The sequence below is a fragment of the Dromiciops gliroides genome, chromosome 2, assembly GCF_019393635.1.
Source record: "Dromiciops gliroides isolate mDroGli1 chromosome 2, mDroGli1.pri, whole genome shotgun sequence".
NCBI lineage: Eukaryota > Metazoa > Chordata > Mammalia > Microbiotheria > Microbiotheriidae > Dromiciops > Dromiciops gliroides.
The window spans coordinates 191,371,187-191,390,507 of NC_057862.1; the positions used below are offsets into that span (position 1 = coordinate 191,371,187).

Here is a 19,321-nt window from a genome sequence, read left to right on the forward strand (position 1 = left end):
GATTAGGACTTCTATGGAGCTCATCTCTGAAAACTCATTATTAAGATCAGAGATCGCTACTGAAAATTTACAATAATTGTAAAACCAAGGAAATATTAATAATTTCTAAGATCTTAAACATTAGACCAGAATGCCTAATTTTTTTTAGATCTTAAACATAACCATTTACTTAGCAATAAGTCAAAAAGAAATAATAACATCATATATTAAAGCAATGCAAGAATAATAAATAGGGGCAGCTAGGTGGCGCAGTGGATAAAGCACTGGCCCTGGATTCAGGAGTACCTGAGTTCAAATCTGGCCTCAGACACTTACTAGCTGTGTGACCCTGGGCATTTAACCCCCATTGCCCCACCAAAAAAAAAAAAGAGAGAGAATAATAAAGACATTGCAATTTTCACATAAACCTGTGTCACACTCTACCACCAATGCCCTTGTGACCTGTGGGAGAGTGTAGGCTCACAGAATTACAAGAAATTGGAAAGGAAGAACATGAGAGAGGAAAAAATGTGCCCAGGATAACTCAAAAGTCTAATCTATAGGTTTAGATATCATTGGTCATTCAGGAACATCTGCACAACACAAAGCAGCTTCTGTGCCGATTGCTTGTCTACTGGTCCTTACCAGTCTTCACCTGAGCAAGCCACTCTTCTATTTTTAAACCAATATATAGCAGAATGTCTAATTTAATGGGATCTGTGTTGGTCTTGTCTTTTACAGAGTGAAGCTCTTATTCTCCAGCTCTGCTGCTTTTGCAAAGTTTGAATTGACACTGACTCTTTCATCCTATTATCCATCTGTCCCATTATCTTTCACCATTCAGAACCTCATTGGGAACATTGCGTGAGTAAAACAAAAGGGAGGAATATGATATGACTCTGCTGCTAAATTCCCAACATTTTACTTGGCAAACCTTGAAACTGATCCACTGAGGCAGCGTGGAAGTTAAGTGAGCTGGGAGCTTATCTTGGCACACTGCCTCATGGCAGATGACTACTTTGCTCGCTTCTAACTTCATTTTGAAATGTTACATCTTTTAAGACCTACTATTACCTACACAGTGGTTACATATGATGCTGCCCCCAATAACTCTTTTAATGAGACAGAGCTGTTGGGCTTTTTTTGACTCCAGGGCTTAGAATTTCATGTTTTATATATTTTTGCCTTTAAGATAGCTATCTGTTAGGTAAAGGCATATTTTTATATTTCCCAACCACCCAAAATTCCCTCTTGCATCCCTTCCACTCTTTTGGACACCCTATTCTATTGTCTTCCTTGAAGCTGAGTTAAAGTGGTAGAATTTAAAACTTTCTTTCACTCCAGTATATGTGGGGGCAGAGGGGGAATCTGGTGTGGAAGAATCCTACATATTCATGAGGTCAGATTCTCATAAAATCCAGAGTTAACATTAACAGCTCTAGACACTGAACCATTGGCACTTGCTGCAGAATCTGAGAAGTGTATATTTATATTACTGCAACCTCTCAGCTGTCTAATGGAGCCACACTCAAAAAGACCCAACCCAGATCCTGATATGGAGTGAATCTTATTAATTCTTTAAGCTGAGCCCTAGTGAACTAAGAAGTGACAGACCCCAAAATATACGCCTTCCAGAAAGCACTGATAATTCTTCCACTAGTTGAGACACTTCCCTTTTACCCAACTAGCTACCATTTGTGATTTCTAGAGCTCCATTTCAAAATTAATCCCTTGAATTGAGAATGTGTTACCAGAAAAACTGACTCTCTTTTTGTATTTCCCAGTCAAGATAAAATTGCTGCCGTTTTGTCTAATGTGCCGCTGGATAACGACCACCTGAAGACAGCAGTCAGACGCATTTCCCAAGATCTCCTCCAAGGCCCTCGTCTTCATCACTAGAACTTCCACCAAAACAACTATAATGATCAAATTTTTCCCCACCACTTGCTGTTCAGCACTGACTCTCTGATGTGTTGGAAACAAACTTGACAGAGCTCTTACTAGTCGTATTATTTTTTATATTTAAATTACTGTATTCAGGGATCTATGTTTGCCTTTCTTAGATTCACTGCCAAGATGATGGTATACTGTGCTTTATAGTAAGGCACTTGGATACCTAGGGGAAAAATGTCTTTAAATTGTAGTGGAATTCTGAGCTCTGTGATGAACTCAGAGAACAACCTATTGCACATGAGGAGGAAAATCATCGCAGAGAATGACATCTTCTGCCTTCTCCAGATAGTCCGGCTTCTGCTTGACAGCTTGTTTATTGCATGGAAAAAGTGCATTTCCCCACACAGAGACAATGCTAACTAAAAACTACCCAGCTCATTTCTCTCCATTTCAGGAATACTACCTCCAAAAGGGAGAACAGTGAACCCACAATTTTTTAAATGGGTCAATCTTTTCCAGAGGGAGAGATAGCTTCCTCTAATTGTTATTGTATAGTATCTGCTGGTGGTATCAACTGTCTTGACTATTTAAAGTGTATTCTAGTGAAAGTTTCTTTTCACCTAGGACTGTGTAAATACTATTTGTGGTACTAAAGTGATATAGACATAGGTTGGTGTCCTCTGTTTATTTAGTCCAGGCTGTTGGTCTTTCCCCATTTTGCCAGAGATTGCTTTATGACAAAATTACCATTTTTTTGTTAAATCACCTTTGTTCTTCATTTGACTATATATCACATGAATAACCTCTATTCGTTTCTGGGACAGGTGATAATAACCAGAGTCCCAACTCCATGCCAAAAATCTGATCTTCCCTTATAAAATGGATGGTATTGGATTGTGAGTTGGACAAATTTAGGCTCAAAACTGAATAACTCCTTTCCTATCCATGCTCTTAGTGAAATACTAATTGTGTCCTTGTAGATGATTTCTTTTCATTAAGAAGAAAGTAATTAACATGACATTTTGTTTTAACTATCATCCCTTAGAATTGAGTTTTCATTTTTAAGTCCAGGTTAAAGTCTTGTATATTGATTGCACACGTTATCTCCCTTTGATTACTTTTTAGTCATAAAACAAAGGTTAAAAGGTCAAGTGGTTTCCTCTCTGCAGAAATCAGAATCCATTTTTTAAAATTTTACACAGACACAAAGTTCATTTGCCATAAGTTTCACCATTCAAGTTTACTTTCTCTCTCTGTTTCCTTAGAAAACTGCTCCAACATCATCCATAGTATCATCTTGCTGTATGCTATCACCACCTGTTCCATAAGTCTCAAATATTTTTCTTGGGGGAGGACGACTTAATTCCTATAGCCCTACATAGTAGGGATGTGTCTTTTGTATGATAGTAATTGCTTATGAACAGCTTCAATGGAAGAATCAATTGTACCATAGTAATAGCCTCAGCTTTCCTAAACTCATTTTTTTGTTTGTTTCAGTATATTTATAAAAACTGCCCAACTTTCCTGCACTTGTATTTGTTGAAAGCTTTGGCTGCTTGTTTTTATATGATGATTTGGTCTGTTTTCCTTCAATGACTGGAATGATTTTGTACCATTAAAAACATTGGTTGAAAGTATTCAGTAGTAAGTAAATAATGTTTCTACATAATGGGAATCCTGAGAAGTCCTTTGGAGAGAAATTAAATTAAAGGGTCATGTAGAAAGACTTAGTTGGGGGTCTAAGCTAAGATTATAGCTTGCAGGAGTCACATGGAAACAAAGCTATATTTCTAGACACTAAGAGAAAACTATTCCTGTAATTCAAGGAACATGACATTTTTTTCTAAGCTGATATGAGGATTTGAGAAGGAAAGTCTCAGCAGCTAGCTCATTCCCATTGTTTTGAACAAAAACTGTATGCTCCACTTTAGACAGATGGTTTTTGCTAGTTTCTTGCCAGTCTCATATTTATTCCCCCAAATTCGCAAGTCGATAGATATTTACTGCCCATCTTTCAAATACAGGGGACTGCCTGTGCTAGGTTTCATAAGGCATGAGGCAGTTTAGAAGATGAAGTGAGTTTATGCTACAGTTGAGGAAACAATATGTGCACATTCAATTCAGACATTCACTGGGTGCCTACTGGATGAGGGCACATGAAACATTTAAAATGTTACATGATGAAGTACTAATTTGGGTGATAAGGACAACAATACAATAGAAATTTAAAGATGGAAAATATTAATATACACTGAAGAAATTAGAAAGTGTTTTATTTACATGGGGGATAGAAATTGGTCAGGGAAGGCATTTTGAAAGGAAAGAATGGGTAGCAGTTTGAATAAAGGCATATAGGGGCAGCTAGGTGGCACAGTGGATAAAGCACCGGCCCTGGATTCAGGAGTACCTGAGTTCAAATCCGGCCTCAGACACTTGACACTTACTAGCTGTGTGACCCTGGGCAAGTTACTTAACCCCCATTGCCCTGCAAAAAAAAAAAAAAATTTAAAAATGAATAAAGGCATGTAGATGAGGATAATAAACATTCTAAGATCATTATAATGATAAAGATTAAATAACTATTAGCACAAAATAATTCCAGTAACACAAAATAGACCTTAAATTACCTGGTTGATGGGTTTATTTGTTTTTCCATAGTAACCAGCATACCCACTTAATTTTTTTTTTTTTATAGTAAGGCAATTGGAGTTAAGTGACTTGCCCAGGGTCACATAGCTAGTAAGTGTTAAGTGTCTGAGGCCAAATTTGAACTCAGGTACTCCTGACTCCAGGGCCGGTGCTCTATCCACTGCGCCACCTAGCTGCCCCAAAACACTTGTTTGTTTTTTCTTTTTTGGTGAGGCAATTGGGGTCAAGTGACTTGCCCAGGGTCACAGCTAGTTAAGTGTCTGAGGCCGAATTTGAACTCAGGTACTCCTGACTCCAGGGCCAGTGCTCTATCTACTGCGCCACCTAGCTGCCCCCATACCCACTTAATTTTAATTAGAGCCAAAAGTGACAGAAGTGCCTAGGAGGAAACTTATAGTTTCTAGTTTGGTACTGTATACACTGACCCATCCTTCCTCTGTAAATAGCTTTTATTTTTTTGGATTTAGCCCCTAATTTGTTTTTCTTATAAATAAGATTAGACCCTGCAAATGAATCTAGCATTAAAGGTACAATCACAGAATTTCAAAGTTAGACCTTGTAGAAGTGGGACAAAATTGGGGCAGCTAGATGGCGCAGTGGTAAAGCACTGGCCCTGGATTCAGGAGTACCTGAGTTCAAATCTGGCCTCAGACACTTGACACTTAATAGCTGTGTGACCCTGGGCAAGTCACTTAACCCTCATTGCCCTGCAAAAAAAAAAGAAGTGGGACAACATTGACAAGTAAGACCTAAAAACAAATACAATAGTCCTGTGAGAAACCCAGGATCACATGCTACTAGAAGAAGGAATCCCTTTTCAACAAGGACTGCTGGGAAAACTGAAAAAGTCTGACTAAAAATAGACCAACATCATACACCACATACCACAATAAGTTCCAAATGGGTACTTGACCTAAATATCATTAGGTCATGTTATTAAAAAACTAAAGAGAGGGGCAGTTAGGTGGCACAGTGGATAGAGCACCAGCCCTGGGTTTAGGAGGACCTGAGTTCAAATCCAGCCTCAGACCCTTGCCTCAGACCCTTGACACTTACTAGCTGTGTGACCTTGAGTAAGTCATTTAACCCCAATTGCCTCACCCCCCAAAAATAAAACAACCTAAAGAGAACTATAGTTAGGGATAAAATTAATAAATTAAGATATAAAGAAAGGAAAACCTTCAGGTGCTTAAAATTAAAAAGGTTTTGCATGCAGTGGATAGAGCACCGGCCCTGGATTCAGGAGTACCTGAGTTCAAATCCGACTTCAGACACTTAACACTTACTAGCGGTGTGACCCTGGGCAAGTCACTTAACCCCAATTGCCTCACTAAAAAAAAAAAAAAGGTTTTGCATGAACAAAACCAACATCTAGAATGATTACAGCATGAGAAAAATCTTTGCGTTAAACATCTAATAAGTCTGTTTTCTGAGATTTATGAAGAACTGACAAATAGAACTAAGAACAATTTACTATAAGATAAGCAGGGGGAGGCTAGGTGGCACAGTGGATAAAGCACTGGCCCTGGATTCAGGAGTGCCTGAGTTCAAATCCGGCCTCAGATACTTGACACTTAGCAGCTATGTGACCCTGGGAAAGTCACTTAACCCCCATTGCTCCCCCCCAAAAACAAAAGATAAGCAGGCAAAGGTTTTAAAACGAAATGAGAAATGTCAGTAACCATGTTGAAAAATACTCCAAATCACTGATAATTTATACATGAAAGCAAATTGAAAGTTTTGCCCCACACCCATCAAACTGGCAAAGTTGATAAGTCCATTCTAAAAGGAATGCTAGGTGTGACCTGGGAAAGTCACTTTACTCTGCCTCAGTTTTCTCCTTTTAAAAATGAGCTGGAGAAGGAGATGGCAAACTATTCCATCAAAGAAAACCCCAAATGGGGTCACAGAGTCAAACAGATCTGAAACAACAAAAGGACTGATGGAATTTAGCTACACAAATACTCTGTTGGTGGAGCTGTGATTCAGTCCAACTGTTCCAGAAAACAATGTAAATATGAAAAAGGTTATTAATCCAAATCCTTTGACTGTCATCCCCAGTGCTGTCAAAGGTAAAAAACTTAAAAGGACCTACACATACCCAGATATAAGAACTTTTTTTTTTTTGGTAGCAAAAGACTGAAAAGCAAATTGTCTTCATTGATTGGGAGGTATTTGAATTGAAATATATGTGATGGAATATTATTGTACTGTAAGAAAAACATATGAGGGATTCAAAACAGGAAAAACATGTATGAATGGATATGAAATGAGAACCAGGAGAAACAATATGAAAGAATTACAGCAATATATATTTTAAAACTAGATAAAAAGACAAGTCAAAATAAATGAAATGACCAAGTTTGAACCTAGGATCAGATCACTATGGATACAGTATGTAGTAGGTACAAACACAGTTGCCTTATTGGTCAATTATCCTTGATTTTGTCCTTGTTACATGGAACAGTAAGCAGTCTGGGGAAAATTATTATAATGGGAAAAAAGTACTAGAGATTCAAAACAAGACAATTTTAGGAGTAGCTAATGTGGATTTGTTTTGCTTGACTAATTTGTTACAAGAGAAGGCTTTTTACTGTGGGGAGAGATGAGGAGGCTGGTAGTTATAATGATTAAAAAAAGAACACCAATGAAATATTTTTTAAAATACTCTCTAAAAAAACCAAAAGAAAGTCCAGATGAATCACCAAAACAGCAGGGCAGTATTGGTATTATTTTAAGTTGAATGTGTGTGTGTGTAACACATATATATTTATAAAAAAATAAGCTATGTATAATATTCACTTTGTCATAGGCAACCCTTTTTTATATAAGAAGATATAGGGGCAGCTAGGTGGCACAGTGGATAGAGCACTGGCCCTGGAGTCAGGAGTACCTGAGTTCAAATCCGGCCTCAGACACCTAATACTTACTAGCTGTGTGACCCTGGGCAGGTCACTTAACCCCAATTGCCTCACTAAAAAAAAAAAAAAAAAGAAGATATAGATATTTGTTATTTGTAAAGTTCATGATAGGAAAAAAAGTTAAGTGGAAACCAGTAAAAATATAAAAGAAAAGGTGGCAAAAGTAATCTAGTACAATCCATACCTGAACAGGAATCACCATCAGTGTCACTAACACATGGTCATCCAGTTTCTAAGTGCTCAACTGGAATAAAAGAAAAGGTCAGAAGGCAAATAATCACTATGCCTTGCCTTCCTTAAATTCTGAACTTAAAAACCAAAATAACTGTTTCTGTGCGTAGCAAAATACAGATGATTCTTTTGGGGGGGAGGGGGATGAGGGTTAAGTGACTTGCCCAGGGTCACACAGCTAGTAAGTCTCAAGTGTCTGAGGTCAGATTTGAACTCAGGTCCTCCTGAATCCAGGGCTGGTGCTTTATCCACTTTGCCACCTAGCTGCCTCCCAGATGATTCTATGTGAAACTACAGACCTCCATAGTTTATACCGCTTGCTTTTTTAAGTATATATAATAAGTTATACATATTACCTTAAAAGCTGTCCTGCTCATACTTCTTTCAGAATTTCCATTTGTTCCCTGCTCATTTTTTAAAACTGTTTTCAAAGGCCCTTTTGTGTGTGTGTGTGTGTGTGTGTGTGTGTGTGTGTGGCATTATGGTGCTCCTTACCTCTACTCCAACTTTTGTAACAAGACTATTGGGGGCGGCTAGGTGGCGCAGTGGATAAAGCACCGTCCCTGGATTCAGGAGTACCTGAGTTCAAATCCGGCCTCAGACATTTGACACTTACTATAGCTGTGTGAACCTGGGCAAGTCACTTAACCCCGACTGCCCTGCAAAAAAAACCAAAAAACAAAAAACCAAGACTCTTGTATTTTTATTTCTAAGTTTCTACTCAGATCTAGTCTTTTCAGAAGAAATGTTTGAAAGTCCTCTATTTCATTAAAGATCTTTTTTCTCCCTGTAAAATTATATTCAGTTTTGCACAGTGATTCTTGGTTATAAAGTCCTTATTTTTTGCCTTTTGAAATACTGTATTCTGAGATATCTTCTTGTAGAAGCTGCTAGGTCTTCTGTGATCTCAAGATCACATAAACCAATGGTTTATAAACTGCTTTGTTCTGATGTTTACAGTATTTTATCTTTGAGAACTCTAGGTTTTGGCTATGACATTCCTGAGACTTTTCCTTTTGGAGTATCTGTCAGGAGATAAGTGGTTTTGAAAGATTTGGGCAATTTTCATTTATGATTTCTTTTCTTTTTTTTTTTTTTTAGTGAGGCAATTGGGGTTAAGTGACTTGCCCAGGGTCACACAGCTAGTAATTGTTAAGTGTCTAAGGCCGGATTTGAACTCAGGTACTCCTGACTCCAGGGCCGGTGTTCTATCCACTGCATCATTTAGCTGCCCCCATTTATGATTTCTTGAAATATAGTGTCCATGGATTTTTTTTAATCATGGATTTTAGGAGTGCCCAGTGATTCTTAAATTATCCCTCAACCTGTTTTCTAGGTCAATTTTTAAAAATATCAGATATCTTACATTTTCTTCTATTTTTTTCAATCTTTTGATTTTATGAATTTTTCTTGCTGTCTAATGGAGTTGTTGATTTCTTTTTGATCTATTCTAGTTTTCATTAATTCTATTTCTTGGGTAAACTTTTTAAACTAAGGCTTATTCTCCTCTAAGCTATTTATTCTCCCAATTCTTTCCTCAAAGGCTTTTATTTCATATTATTTAATCCCTTTTAGATATCCACGTAGTTCTTACAGCAAATCCATTTTTTCTTTTGGGTCTCTTGTTACTGGGCAGCTAGGTGGTGCAGTGGATAGATTGCTGGGCCTGGAGTCAGAAAGACTTTTCTTCCTGTGTTCAAATCTGACCTCAGACACTTATTAGCTCTCCTCTCTTAATGCCTTTGAACACAGGGCCTTGCAAACTCTATCTTTGTCCTGTCTTTAATGATAATAAATACTTGTTGATGTAAGTGCCTATGCTAAGAGTTAGGGATACAAACAAAAAGAAGAGTCCCCACCCTCAAGGGGCTTTCATTCTAATAGGGGAAAACAGCCCATAAAAAGGGAATTTAAAAGCTGGGAATGGGAAAGTGAGAGAGGTACCAGCTTAGGGGCATGGTGTCAAAGTCTAGAGAAACAGAAGCAGAACCAGAAGAGGAATGAGGTATGATTGGCCTGGGAAGGAGTTCTGAGAGGAATTTGCCGCTGGAAGAAGGAACCTGCAGAGGGAAGACCAAGGGGTGGAAGGAACTTCCAAGGTGAGAAGGCAACTGAAATATGACAGCACAGTCTGGAGGATGAGAATGAGGTGAGAGAGAAGAGAGGCTCCACTGGGCTGCCACTGGCTTTGCTGATAGTCCCTTTTTCTCTTGTCCTCTCACTTCTGGCTGATCCCTTATGCAGTTCTCGGGGAGGAGGAGTTACTTGGATGTTTCAATTGATTTCTTGATCTGTATTCCATATGGTGCAAACTTCAAGGTTTTGCTGGAATATGGGAGAGCTGAGCAGTCTGTCAGCCATTCAAGATGCCATCTTTATGCTTTTCTGTGCTTTGCTTTCAAGGCTTTTCAAATGCTACAGGACTTATTTCTATCTTCTCACCTCTGGCAAGATAGTTATAACAGATGGAAAGTGACTTGTCCTACCTGAAAGAGGACCTTAAGGGGTCCTAACTTTTCAATCATCCCACCACACTGCCTCCCTGCAAGATAACCTCCAAGGTGAAAGAAAGGATGAGCCCTTTGGCACAGAGTGCTTAGCCTTCGAGGTCTTGGAAGGGTTTAAAAGCAGTTACACCCTTGGGGAATGGCTGGACAAGTTGTGGTATATGAATACAATGGAATACTATTGTGCTGTAAGAAATGATGAGCAGGAGGAGTTCAGAGAAACCTGGAGGGTCTTACGTGAGCTGATGATGAGTGAGATGAGCAGAACCAGAAGAACATTGTACACAGTATCATCAACATTGAGTGTTGACCTACTGTGATGGACTATATTCTTCTCACCAATGCAATGGTACAGAAGAGTTCCAGGGAACTCATGATAGAAGAGGATCTCCAAATCCAAGAAAAAAAAAAAGAACTGTGGAGTATAGATGCTGATTGAACCATACTATTTCTTTTGTTTTGGGTGCTGTTGTTTTTTTTTTTTCTATTTTGAGGTTTTGCATCACTGCTCTGATTTTTTCTCTTGTAACAGGATTAATGCAGAAATAGGATTAATGTTATTATGTGTATATATATATATGTGTGTGTGTGTGTATATATATCTATATGTATATAGATATATAGATATAACCTATATCAGATTACCTGCTGTCTAGGGGAGGGGGGAGGGAGGGGAGGGAGGGAGAAAAATCTGAAATTGTAAAGCTTGTATAAACAAGAGTTGAGAACTATCTTTACATGTAACGGAAAAAATAAAATACCTTATATGTAAAAAAAAAAAAAAAAAAGCAGTTACACCCAATCTCAATGGAACAATCTAGCTATTGTCAGTTCCACCTGTCCTTGACCATAAACTTAGAATTTTAGAAACCCCTCTTGTCACAATTTCTCTGCTTTGTTGTGTTGGGTTTTTTCCTACATTTTTCACAAGTCTTTGTACATTTCATTTGCCTCAGAAAAAGTTAAATATTCGAAGGTGAGTAACCTGCTCAAGGATTACATGCTGGAAAAAGAGCTTCAAAGGTGAGGAAGAATCTGTTTCCTATATTGGTTTCTAACCCCACCATTCAACTAAAACTGCTTTCTCCTAATGACTTACTAAAAATATTTATTGAATCAGTTCTAATCCTTCTCAACATTACATGCTGCATTCCCCATTACTGTTCACCTTCTCCTGCTCGATACTCCATCCTCTCTGGGGTTTCATGACACCACCTTGTTCTCCTACCTGTCTGATTACTCTGTCTTTGGTCTGCTTTGCTGGTTCATCACCCATATTACGCCTCCAATTATGTTGTGAGCTCCTTAAGAGCAAGGACTGGTTTTGCTTGTCTGGTTGGTAGCTTTTTGGCTTTTCTTTGGATCTCCAGCACTTAGAGGAATGCTGGCACATAGTTGGTGCTTAATAAATGTGTACTGACTGACTAGCCATGTGTTCCCCAACCAGGGTCTTCCTCTAGACCATCCCACTTGGAAACCTTATCAACTCCCATAGATTTAATTACCATCACTATGCAGATGACTCACAGGCCAAATATCCAATACCAATCTCTTTCCTCTGCTACCTCATCAATTGCATACTAGACATTTTGAACTGGATGTCTCATTGATATCTCAAGCTCAACATGTTCCTTACACCACAAGAGACTCTGAACCATCTGAGGATGAGTTCAATTCAACCAATGGTAACTAAGTGACTGTGGCACAGTCAAGGGAATCCAGGGCAGGGTGTCAGGAAGACCTCAGTTCAAATTCAGCTTCAGATACTGGGTGACCCTAAGCAAGACATTTAATCGCTGTTTGCCTCAGTCTCTTCAACTGTAAAATGGGGATAATAACAGCACCCTTCTTGTAGGTTTGTTGTGAGGATCAAATGAGATCATTGTAAAAATTGCTTAGCGCAGTGTCTGGAGCATAGTAGGTGATACATAATTATTTATTCCCCCCTCCTTTCCACTTTGACACTAAACAATAGTGAAGATACAAAGATGAAAAAAATTAAGTCCCTGCTCTTAAGGTTATTATAATCTAGTTAGGGAGATAAGACCAGTGTAGAGATCACTATAATACAAACTAGAATGCATAATAGAATGTCAAAAGGTCCAAGGACAGAGAGAGACTACTTCCACTTGGAGGAATAAGGAAGATTTTTGGGATGGGGGTGGGGGTGGGACAGTGAGATACTGCATGAGATATTACAACAGGTAGAGAATGGGGAAATAGAGATGCATTCCAGTTGCTGAGGACCACTGTTCAAAGGCAAAGGGATTGTCTTTGGAGAACAATCCAGTTTCACAGAAGTGGGTAGACTAGTCAAGATGGCAGAGCAGCCCAATTCCCACACATGTACTCCAATAAGAATAAAATAAACAGATACAAAACACCAGACCAAATAATGATTAAGAAACAAAGAAATCTAGTAAGTTCCTTCATCAAGTCTTTGGTGGCAAAAAGGAATACCTAGAAGGCTACAGACACTGAGGACTACCAACCAGAGGAGCCAGAAAAGGCAAGCAACAGTATTCAAAGACCTTCCAGCTAAGCCCTGGAGTACTCCATCCAGGAAGCCTCAAAATAGAGAGTCAAGCACACTCCCTATGCTGATAGGAGGGTAACTAAGTACCTAAAGGATTCTGAAACTCCTATATCAAGAGGGGAGTGATCAGTCCACAAACTCTAGGGTTTCTGAAAATTTGCAACAAAGTGATATGAGCTTCCCCTGATGACCTTACAGGAATCTGTACCCAGAAGATATAGGGGAGTCTGGGACCTGTCAGCAGTTTGTCTATAACAGTCACCAGTAGGACAAAGGGCTAGCAACAGAAGCCTAAATAATATAGATTGGGACCAAACAAGGGTATATCATTCCATCCAAGTGTCTAGGAGAGTTGGATCCTGGCCTGACACCCCCCCCCCCAACCCCCCCCCCCCCCAAAATTCTAATTCAAGATATAAAGCTCAATGGATAAAAGCCTGGATTCAGGAGGACCTGAGTTTAAATCCAGCCTCAGATACTTACTAGCTGTGTGGTCCTGGGCAAGTCACTTAACTCTCATTGCCCCTCTCCCCAAAAAGGTTTTTAAAAGATGGAAAACTGAAAATGTGAATGAACAGAATAAGATACCAGTAGTAGTAGTAGGCCTCCACCAGTCGCAGACGACCATGGATCCTTGAAGAGCCACAGGCCACAGTGCGGCTGTGCAGTCTGATGTGGGAGCCACAGCTCCTGAGTGACTTATAACCAGTAACTGCTGCATCCCATGTTGTATCTACCTCATGAGGAGTAGCTGGAGTGTCCTCTCCAGGGCGCTGGCCTGGGCAGATGAATATGGAAAACAAGCTGTTGCCCATGCAGCAGGTTTTCCCTCTCCTAGACATTGGTGGATCCAAAGGAGAGGCAGAGCCAATACAATTTGGCACCAGTGCCACTGCAGGAGTTGCCAGAGGGATGTGATGTCCAACATCCAACTGCCTAAGGGACTCCGACTCCTGATTTTTCCTCAGGGTTAACTCCGAAGCCTTTCCCATATATGGGTATAGCCGCAAGGCAGTGGAGGTTTAAAATCAGGGTTTCCTTCCCCTAGGCGGGTTGCCTACCAAGGCTGATGAGCCCCACCTGCCCGAAGCGACTGGTTTTAAGGCTCCAGTGATTCGCCTTCGCCCCTTCTCCTATTAGTGGAAACAGTTCCTCCACGAGAAGGCCAGGAGTTGGGCTTCGGTTGTCAGAGGCTATTTGAGATGCATGCTATTGGAGCATTTTATAGAGAGTGGGGGCTTATCCCCACTCCCACCCCAGCATGACAAACCTTTGGAACCAATGATAAAGAATTGTATGGACCTCAGTATGCCTAGGACATAGGCAGTGTTGAAGAGAGTAACTCCATAGCTTGTCTATAGGAAGGTTTCTTAGAATTCCAAGGAGAGATGAAACAAAAGATAACAAAAAGATACCATCATTGGCTCCCTACTGCATTCCTATCAAAGTCTGTCCTAAATCTACTTTCCACTTTCCCTGCTCCTCTCTTTCTCTCAGCAGAGGACTTCACTTCATACTTTATTAGAAAACTGCAAAGTTATTCCCTCTTCTTCCATTTTCTACCTCTCCAAACTCCTTGCTATCTCCCATTCTCTCCTCTTTCTTTTTAATCTTTAATGAACAAGTCCTCAGCCAAGCCTAACCTTTTTTTTGTTTGTTTGTTTGTTTGTTTTTTTAGGCAATGGGGGTTAAGTGACTTGCCCAGGGTCACACAGCTAGTAAGTGTTAAGTGTCTGAGGCCGGATTTGAACTCAGGTCCTCCTGAATCCAGGGCCGGTGCTTTAACAAGCCTAACCTTTTTACTTATTTTTAAATAGTTTTGTATTTATGTCTTTTGTTTTGACATTGTCCTTCCTCTGCCCCCACCCAGAGAACATCCCTTGTGACAACAAAAAATCAATAAAAGGAAAAGAAAAAGATTGGGTAAAACCAATCAAAATATTGAAATAAATCTAAAATAATATGCAGTGTTCCATACAAATAGACTCCGACCTCTACAAGAGGGGCAGGGGAAGTTGTTTACTCTGGTCTCTACTCTGGGATCAAACTAAGTCTCTATGATTTCACAATATTCCGTTTTTACTGTTCTATTCACATTGTTGTAGCTATCAGATATGTTTTTCTGGTTCTCCACTTATATCAGTTCATATCATTTTTCCCATGCTTCTCTACATCATGCTTGCTGTTTCTCATGCAAAAGTAATATCCCATTATATTCATGTACCACAATTTGTTTAGCCATTTTCCAGGTGATGGACATCAGCTTGGTTTCCAGTTCTTTGCTATCATAAAAAGTATTGCTGTAAATATTATAGTGTTCATGGGATCTTTGTTTTTGCCAAGGTGTCCTCTTTGGGGAATATTCCTAGCAGTGCACCCTCTGGTTCAAAGAATAGGGACATTTGGGGGGGGGGGCAGAGCAATGAGGGTTAAGTGACTTGCCCAGGGTCACACAGCTAGTAAGTGTCAAGTGTCTGATGCCAGATTTGAACTCAGGTTCTCCTGAATCGAGGGCTGGTGTTTTATTCACTGTGCCACCTAGCTGCCCCTGAATAGAGACATTTTAGTCACTCTATTTGCACAATTCCAAATTGCTTTCCAGAAAGTGGCATTAATTGATTATTCCCTTCTGTTATTTTTGCTAATCTGCTAAGTGGAAGGTGAAGCCTCAGACTTGTTTTGATTTGTATTACTATGATTATTATTAGTGGGTTGGAGAATTCTTTCATATAGTTGCTAATAATTGGATGTATGGTTATAATATAGTTGTTAATTCTTATTTTGAGAATTGTTCATATCCTTTAAAAATTTTTATTGGAGAATAGCTTTTTGTCTTATATATTTCTGTTAGTTGTCTATATAGCTTGGATATAAAGCTATCGCAGATATAATAATAATAATAGCTAACACTTATATAGTGCTTTAAGGCTTGCTAAGAGCTTTACAAATATTATTTCATTTTATCCTCCTCACAACCTTGGGAGGTAGGTGCTGGTATTATTAGCTATTTTAAAGATGAAAAAACTGAGGCAGACAAGTTAAATGACTTACCCATAGTTACACAGATAGTACAGTCTTCATAATTCTATCAACTGCACCGTCTAATACCTGATAGCTTTTTTTCCCAATTCACCACTTCTTTTCTTATCCTAGCTATGTTAGTATTGTGCAAAAGCTTTTCAGTTTCACATAATCAAAATTATCTATTGTAATTGCCTCTATGCCTTGTTTCCACCTCTCTACTTATTTATACCCTCTCATCTTCTCCAGCAGATGAGTCCCTCAATTATCCTTTATCTCTAATCGTTAATCTCTCTTTATTGACTCCTTTCTTTCTGTCTGTACATGTGTGCAGGTCTCCCTGAAGGTTTAAAAACAATAACAAAAAAGACAATCCTTTGATTCGCTCAAACTATTACTATTACCCTTCTATTTCTTCAAATTATCGTCCTAAATATCTTCTCCCTTTCACAGCCAAAATCCTAGCAAAACCTAGCTAAACACACTGGCCTCCTATTCTTCTCTTCTTACCACTTCAGATCCTTGTGATCTGGCATCTGACCTCATTATTCAATGGAAATTGTTCTTTTCAAGTAGTCATTCATTCAACAAATATTTCCTGAGCACCACAGATTATGTGCCAGACACTGTACTAGGAGCTGTAGACACAAAGACAGAAATAAAATAATTCTGGCACTCAAGAACCTTACATTCTATCAGGAGGAAATAACATACACATGGAAAAAATATATACAAAAATAATTATCACTGTGGTACTAAGACTAACAAGAGGACTGGGGTAGGCTTTCTGTAGAAGGTGGAGATTGATTTTATTTTTTTGGAAAATGTAATTTCTTTTTATTCTGGACTTCACAAACACCCCCAAAAAAGAACACTTCCATGTGCAAAATAGAACAGAAAAAGAGGATTATATAAGAAACGCCAAATCTCTATTATAAGCAGCTTGCTTTCAAAATCTATACTAAAACCAACATGTTGCTTTCAGAGCTGTTCGGTTTGTCTGTGTTTCTTTCTGAACTCCCTTTTGCTTTCTGTGCTTTAAAAAGAATCATTTTTTTATTCTAAAGTCAACAAACTGAGCATTTCCACATGCATTGTAGAACTGGAAAAAATGAAACAATACAAATCTATATACAATGTATATAACTTGCTTTTCCTTCTAAGTATGTAACAATTTGAACATGTAACTTTCAAAATTGCACTACCTGGGGCAGTTAGGTGGCGCAGTGGATAGAGCACCAGCCCTGGAGTCAGGAGGACCTGAGTTCAAATTCGACCTCAGACATTTGACACTTACTAGCCGTGTGACCCTGGGCAGGTCACTTAACCCACATTGCCCCACCACCTGGCTGCCCCCTTGTTAATTGCTTTGATCAGAGTTCTTAAGTCTTTTGATAGGAAGAAGAGTTTTGCCCTTAACAGAAGGACGTTAGGAATATAAGTAGGTTTGAATAAAAAGATCATTTCTATTGTGGACACTTGAATTTGAGATTCCTAATACATATCCAGTTGGAAGTGTTGTAGTTGGCCTTGTGGGACTGTGGGGTCAGGAGAAAAACTTGGGCTGGATAGATAGGTTTGAGGAGAGGAAGTAATAAAAAGAGAAGAGGGGCTGAGACAAAATTAGGCCTCAGACACACACACCCAGAGACACACACACACCCAGAGACACACACACACACAGACACACACACATACACACATACACACACACAAACACGACTAGACATGGAGAATGATCCAGCAAAGGAGACTGAAGAAACACCTGATTGGTAAGAGAACCAGGAGATAACAGTGCCATAAAACCCAGGGAGAATATTGTCCAGGAGGAGGAGGTTGTTAAAAATGGAAGATACTTCAGTGTCATTAAGGATAAAGGCAGCAGATTGGGCAATTAGTAGATCACTAAGAACCTTATAGCATGAAGTTTCAATTGAATGCAAGTTCAAAGCCAGACTTCAAGAGTCTGAAAGGTGAGATGAGAAAATGGAAGCAATGCATGTAGACATCTTTTTCTAGGATGATATCTAGAGAGGAGATGTAGGATCAAGTGAAGGTTTCCTAAGAATGGGGGGGAGGGGATGGGGACATGTTTACAAACAGCAGGGAAGAAGCCAATGAAAACAGAATGAAAATTAAAGAGAGGGGATAAGAAATGGGCAAACTTCCCCAGAAGACAAGAGGGAATGAGCTCCAAGATCAAGCCATCAAACTCAAGAGCCTTTTCTCAGTGCTCCTCTTCTTCCTTAACCTCTCCCAGCATGTGACATTGTTGTTCATCCCCTCTTTCAGAATACTCTCTCCTCTCTGGGTTCTCAAGATAGTTCTCTCTTGATTCTTCACCTACCTCTCTGGCCTTTCCTTCTCAATCTTTTTTACAGAATCATCAATCAACAAGCATTCACGAAGTGCCCAATAGGTTTCAAGCACTGGAGATACAAAGGTAGAAATAACAGTCCCTGTCCTTGAGGAGTTCACAATCTAGCTGGGAGAGACATACCTATACATATTTTGCACATATAGAAAATACAAGGTAATTTGAGGGAGGGGAGCAGAATAAGGAAAGATCTCAAGAAGAAGCCACTAGAGTTTTTTGAACTAGGAAGAACAGAAGAACAGACCCATACTTTACCGCAATCACTTTGGTGATTGCTAGAGCAGAGATGAGGCAGGGAGCCCAAAGAGGAAATTACTGCAATAGTCCAGGTGGGAGGGAGCAAGGGCCTGAAGTAGGGCAATGGCTGGGTGAAGGGACAATACATAATGCAGAGAAAGAAAGGTGAAGATCTGGCAACTAACCACTGGATACACATGGGGTAAGTGAGAATGGAGAGTCCAAGATATCTCCTCGACACTTTTATTATCCGTGCCCCCTAACTGTGGGTCCCCCCCCCCTTTTCCCTCTTTAATCTCTCTTTTGGTGATGTCATCAGCTCCCTTGGGTTCAACTATCATCATCTCTTTGAAGGGTGCTCCAAAAATTTTAGTATCGTTTAAACTACTGAAGCTTATATTCATTTTCCCCCCCTGAGGCAGTTGGGGTTAAGTGACTTGCCCAGAGTCACACAGCTAGTAAGTGTCAAGTGTCTGAGATCGGATTTGAACTCAGGTTCTCGTGAATCCAAGGTCGGTGCTTTATCCAGTGCGCCACCTTAGCTGCCCCAGCTTATATTAAATTTAAAACAACAAAAAAGAAAAACACCACCACCACCACTTAAATGCACTAAGACTTTGGGGACACCCAGGAGCTGACCAAAGGCCTTGTCTCTCGATCTTCAGCACCAGGCCCGCCATGTTAAGCTGGGCCGCCCAGTGGCATCTGAAACTCCACAAAATTCTAACAAACCTGTTGCCCTTCCCCAAAACCCACTCCACCTAGGTTTACAACCTTAGTACCATAGACTCCTCATTCTCCCTGTCTCCCATCTCTCTGCACTTCCTCCCCCCGTTTGAAAGCACTTCACAAACCTAGTTGTGGGCCCGTCACTGTGGGAAACCCGGGCACAAGCGGCTCCCTAAGGACCGACTCGCTGGGCCCAGTTCTGGGGGCTGAAACTTTTGAAGTCAACCTGCGATAGTGCATG

General features: G+C 39.7%; 1 protein-coding gene and 1 long non-coding RNA gene across 2 annotated transcripts in view; one reads left to right on the top strand and one right to left on the bottom strand.

Moving 5' to 3' along the window:
- KNL1 (kinetochore scaffold 1) overlaps positions 1–3,466 on the top strand; it is a 98,512-nt gene extending 95,046 nt beyond the window's left edge. Inside the window, exons 26-27 of the mRNA XM_043980556.1 lie at positions 721–843; positions 1,764–3,466. Coding sequence (XP_043836491.1) covers positions 721–843; positions 1,764–1,878 — 238 coding nt within the window. The 3' untranslated portion in view covers positions 1,879–3,466. The remainder of the gene's footprint in view (positions 1–720; positions 844–1,763) is intronic.
- A 736-nt stretch (positions 3,467–4,202) lies between these two features.
- LOC122740353 lies at positions 4,203–19,298 on the bottom strand. The gene is made up of 3 exons (XR_006354739.1): positions 19,206–19,298; positions 7,627–7,686; positions 4,203–4,357 (listed from the first exon to the last, which is right to left on the bottom strand). It is a non-coding gene; the product is annotated as an uncharacterized LOC122740353 (long non-coding RNA).
- Positions 19,299–19,321: the final 23 nt, after the last annotated feature.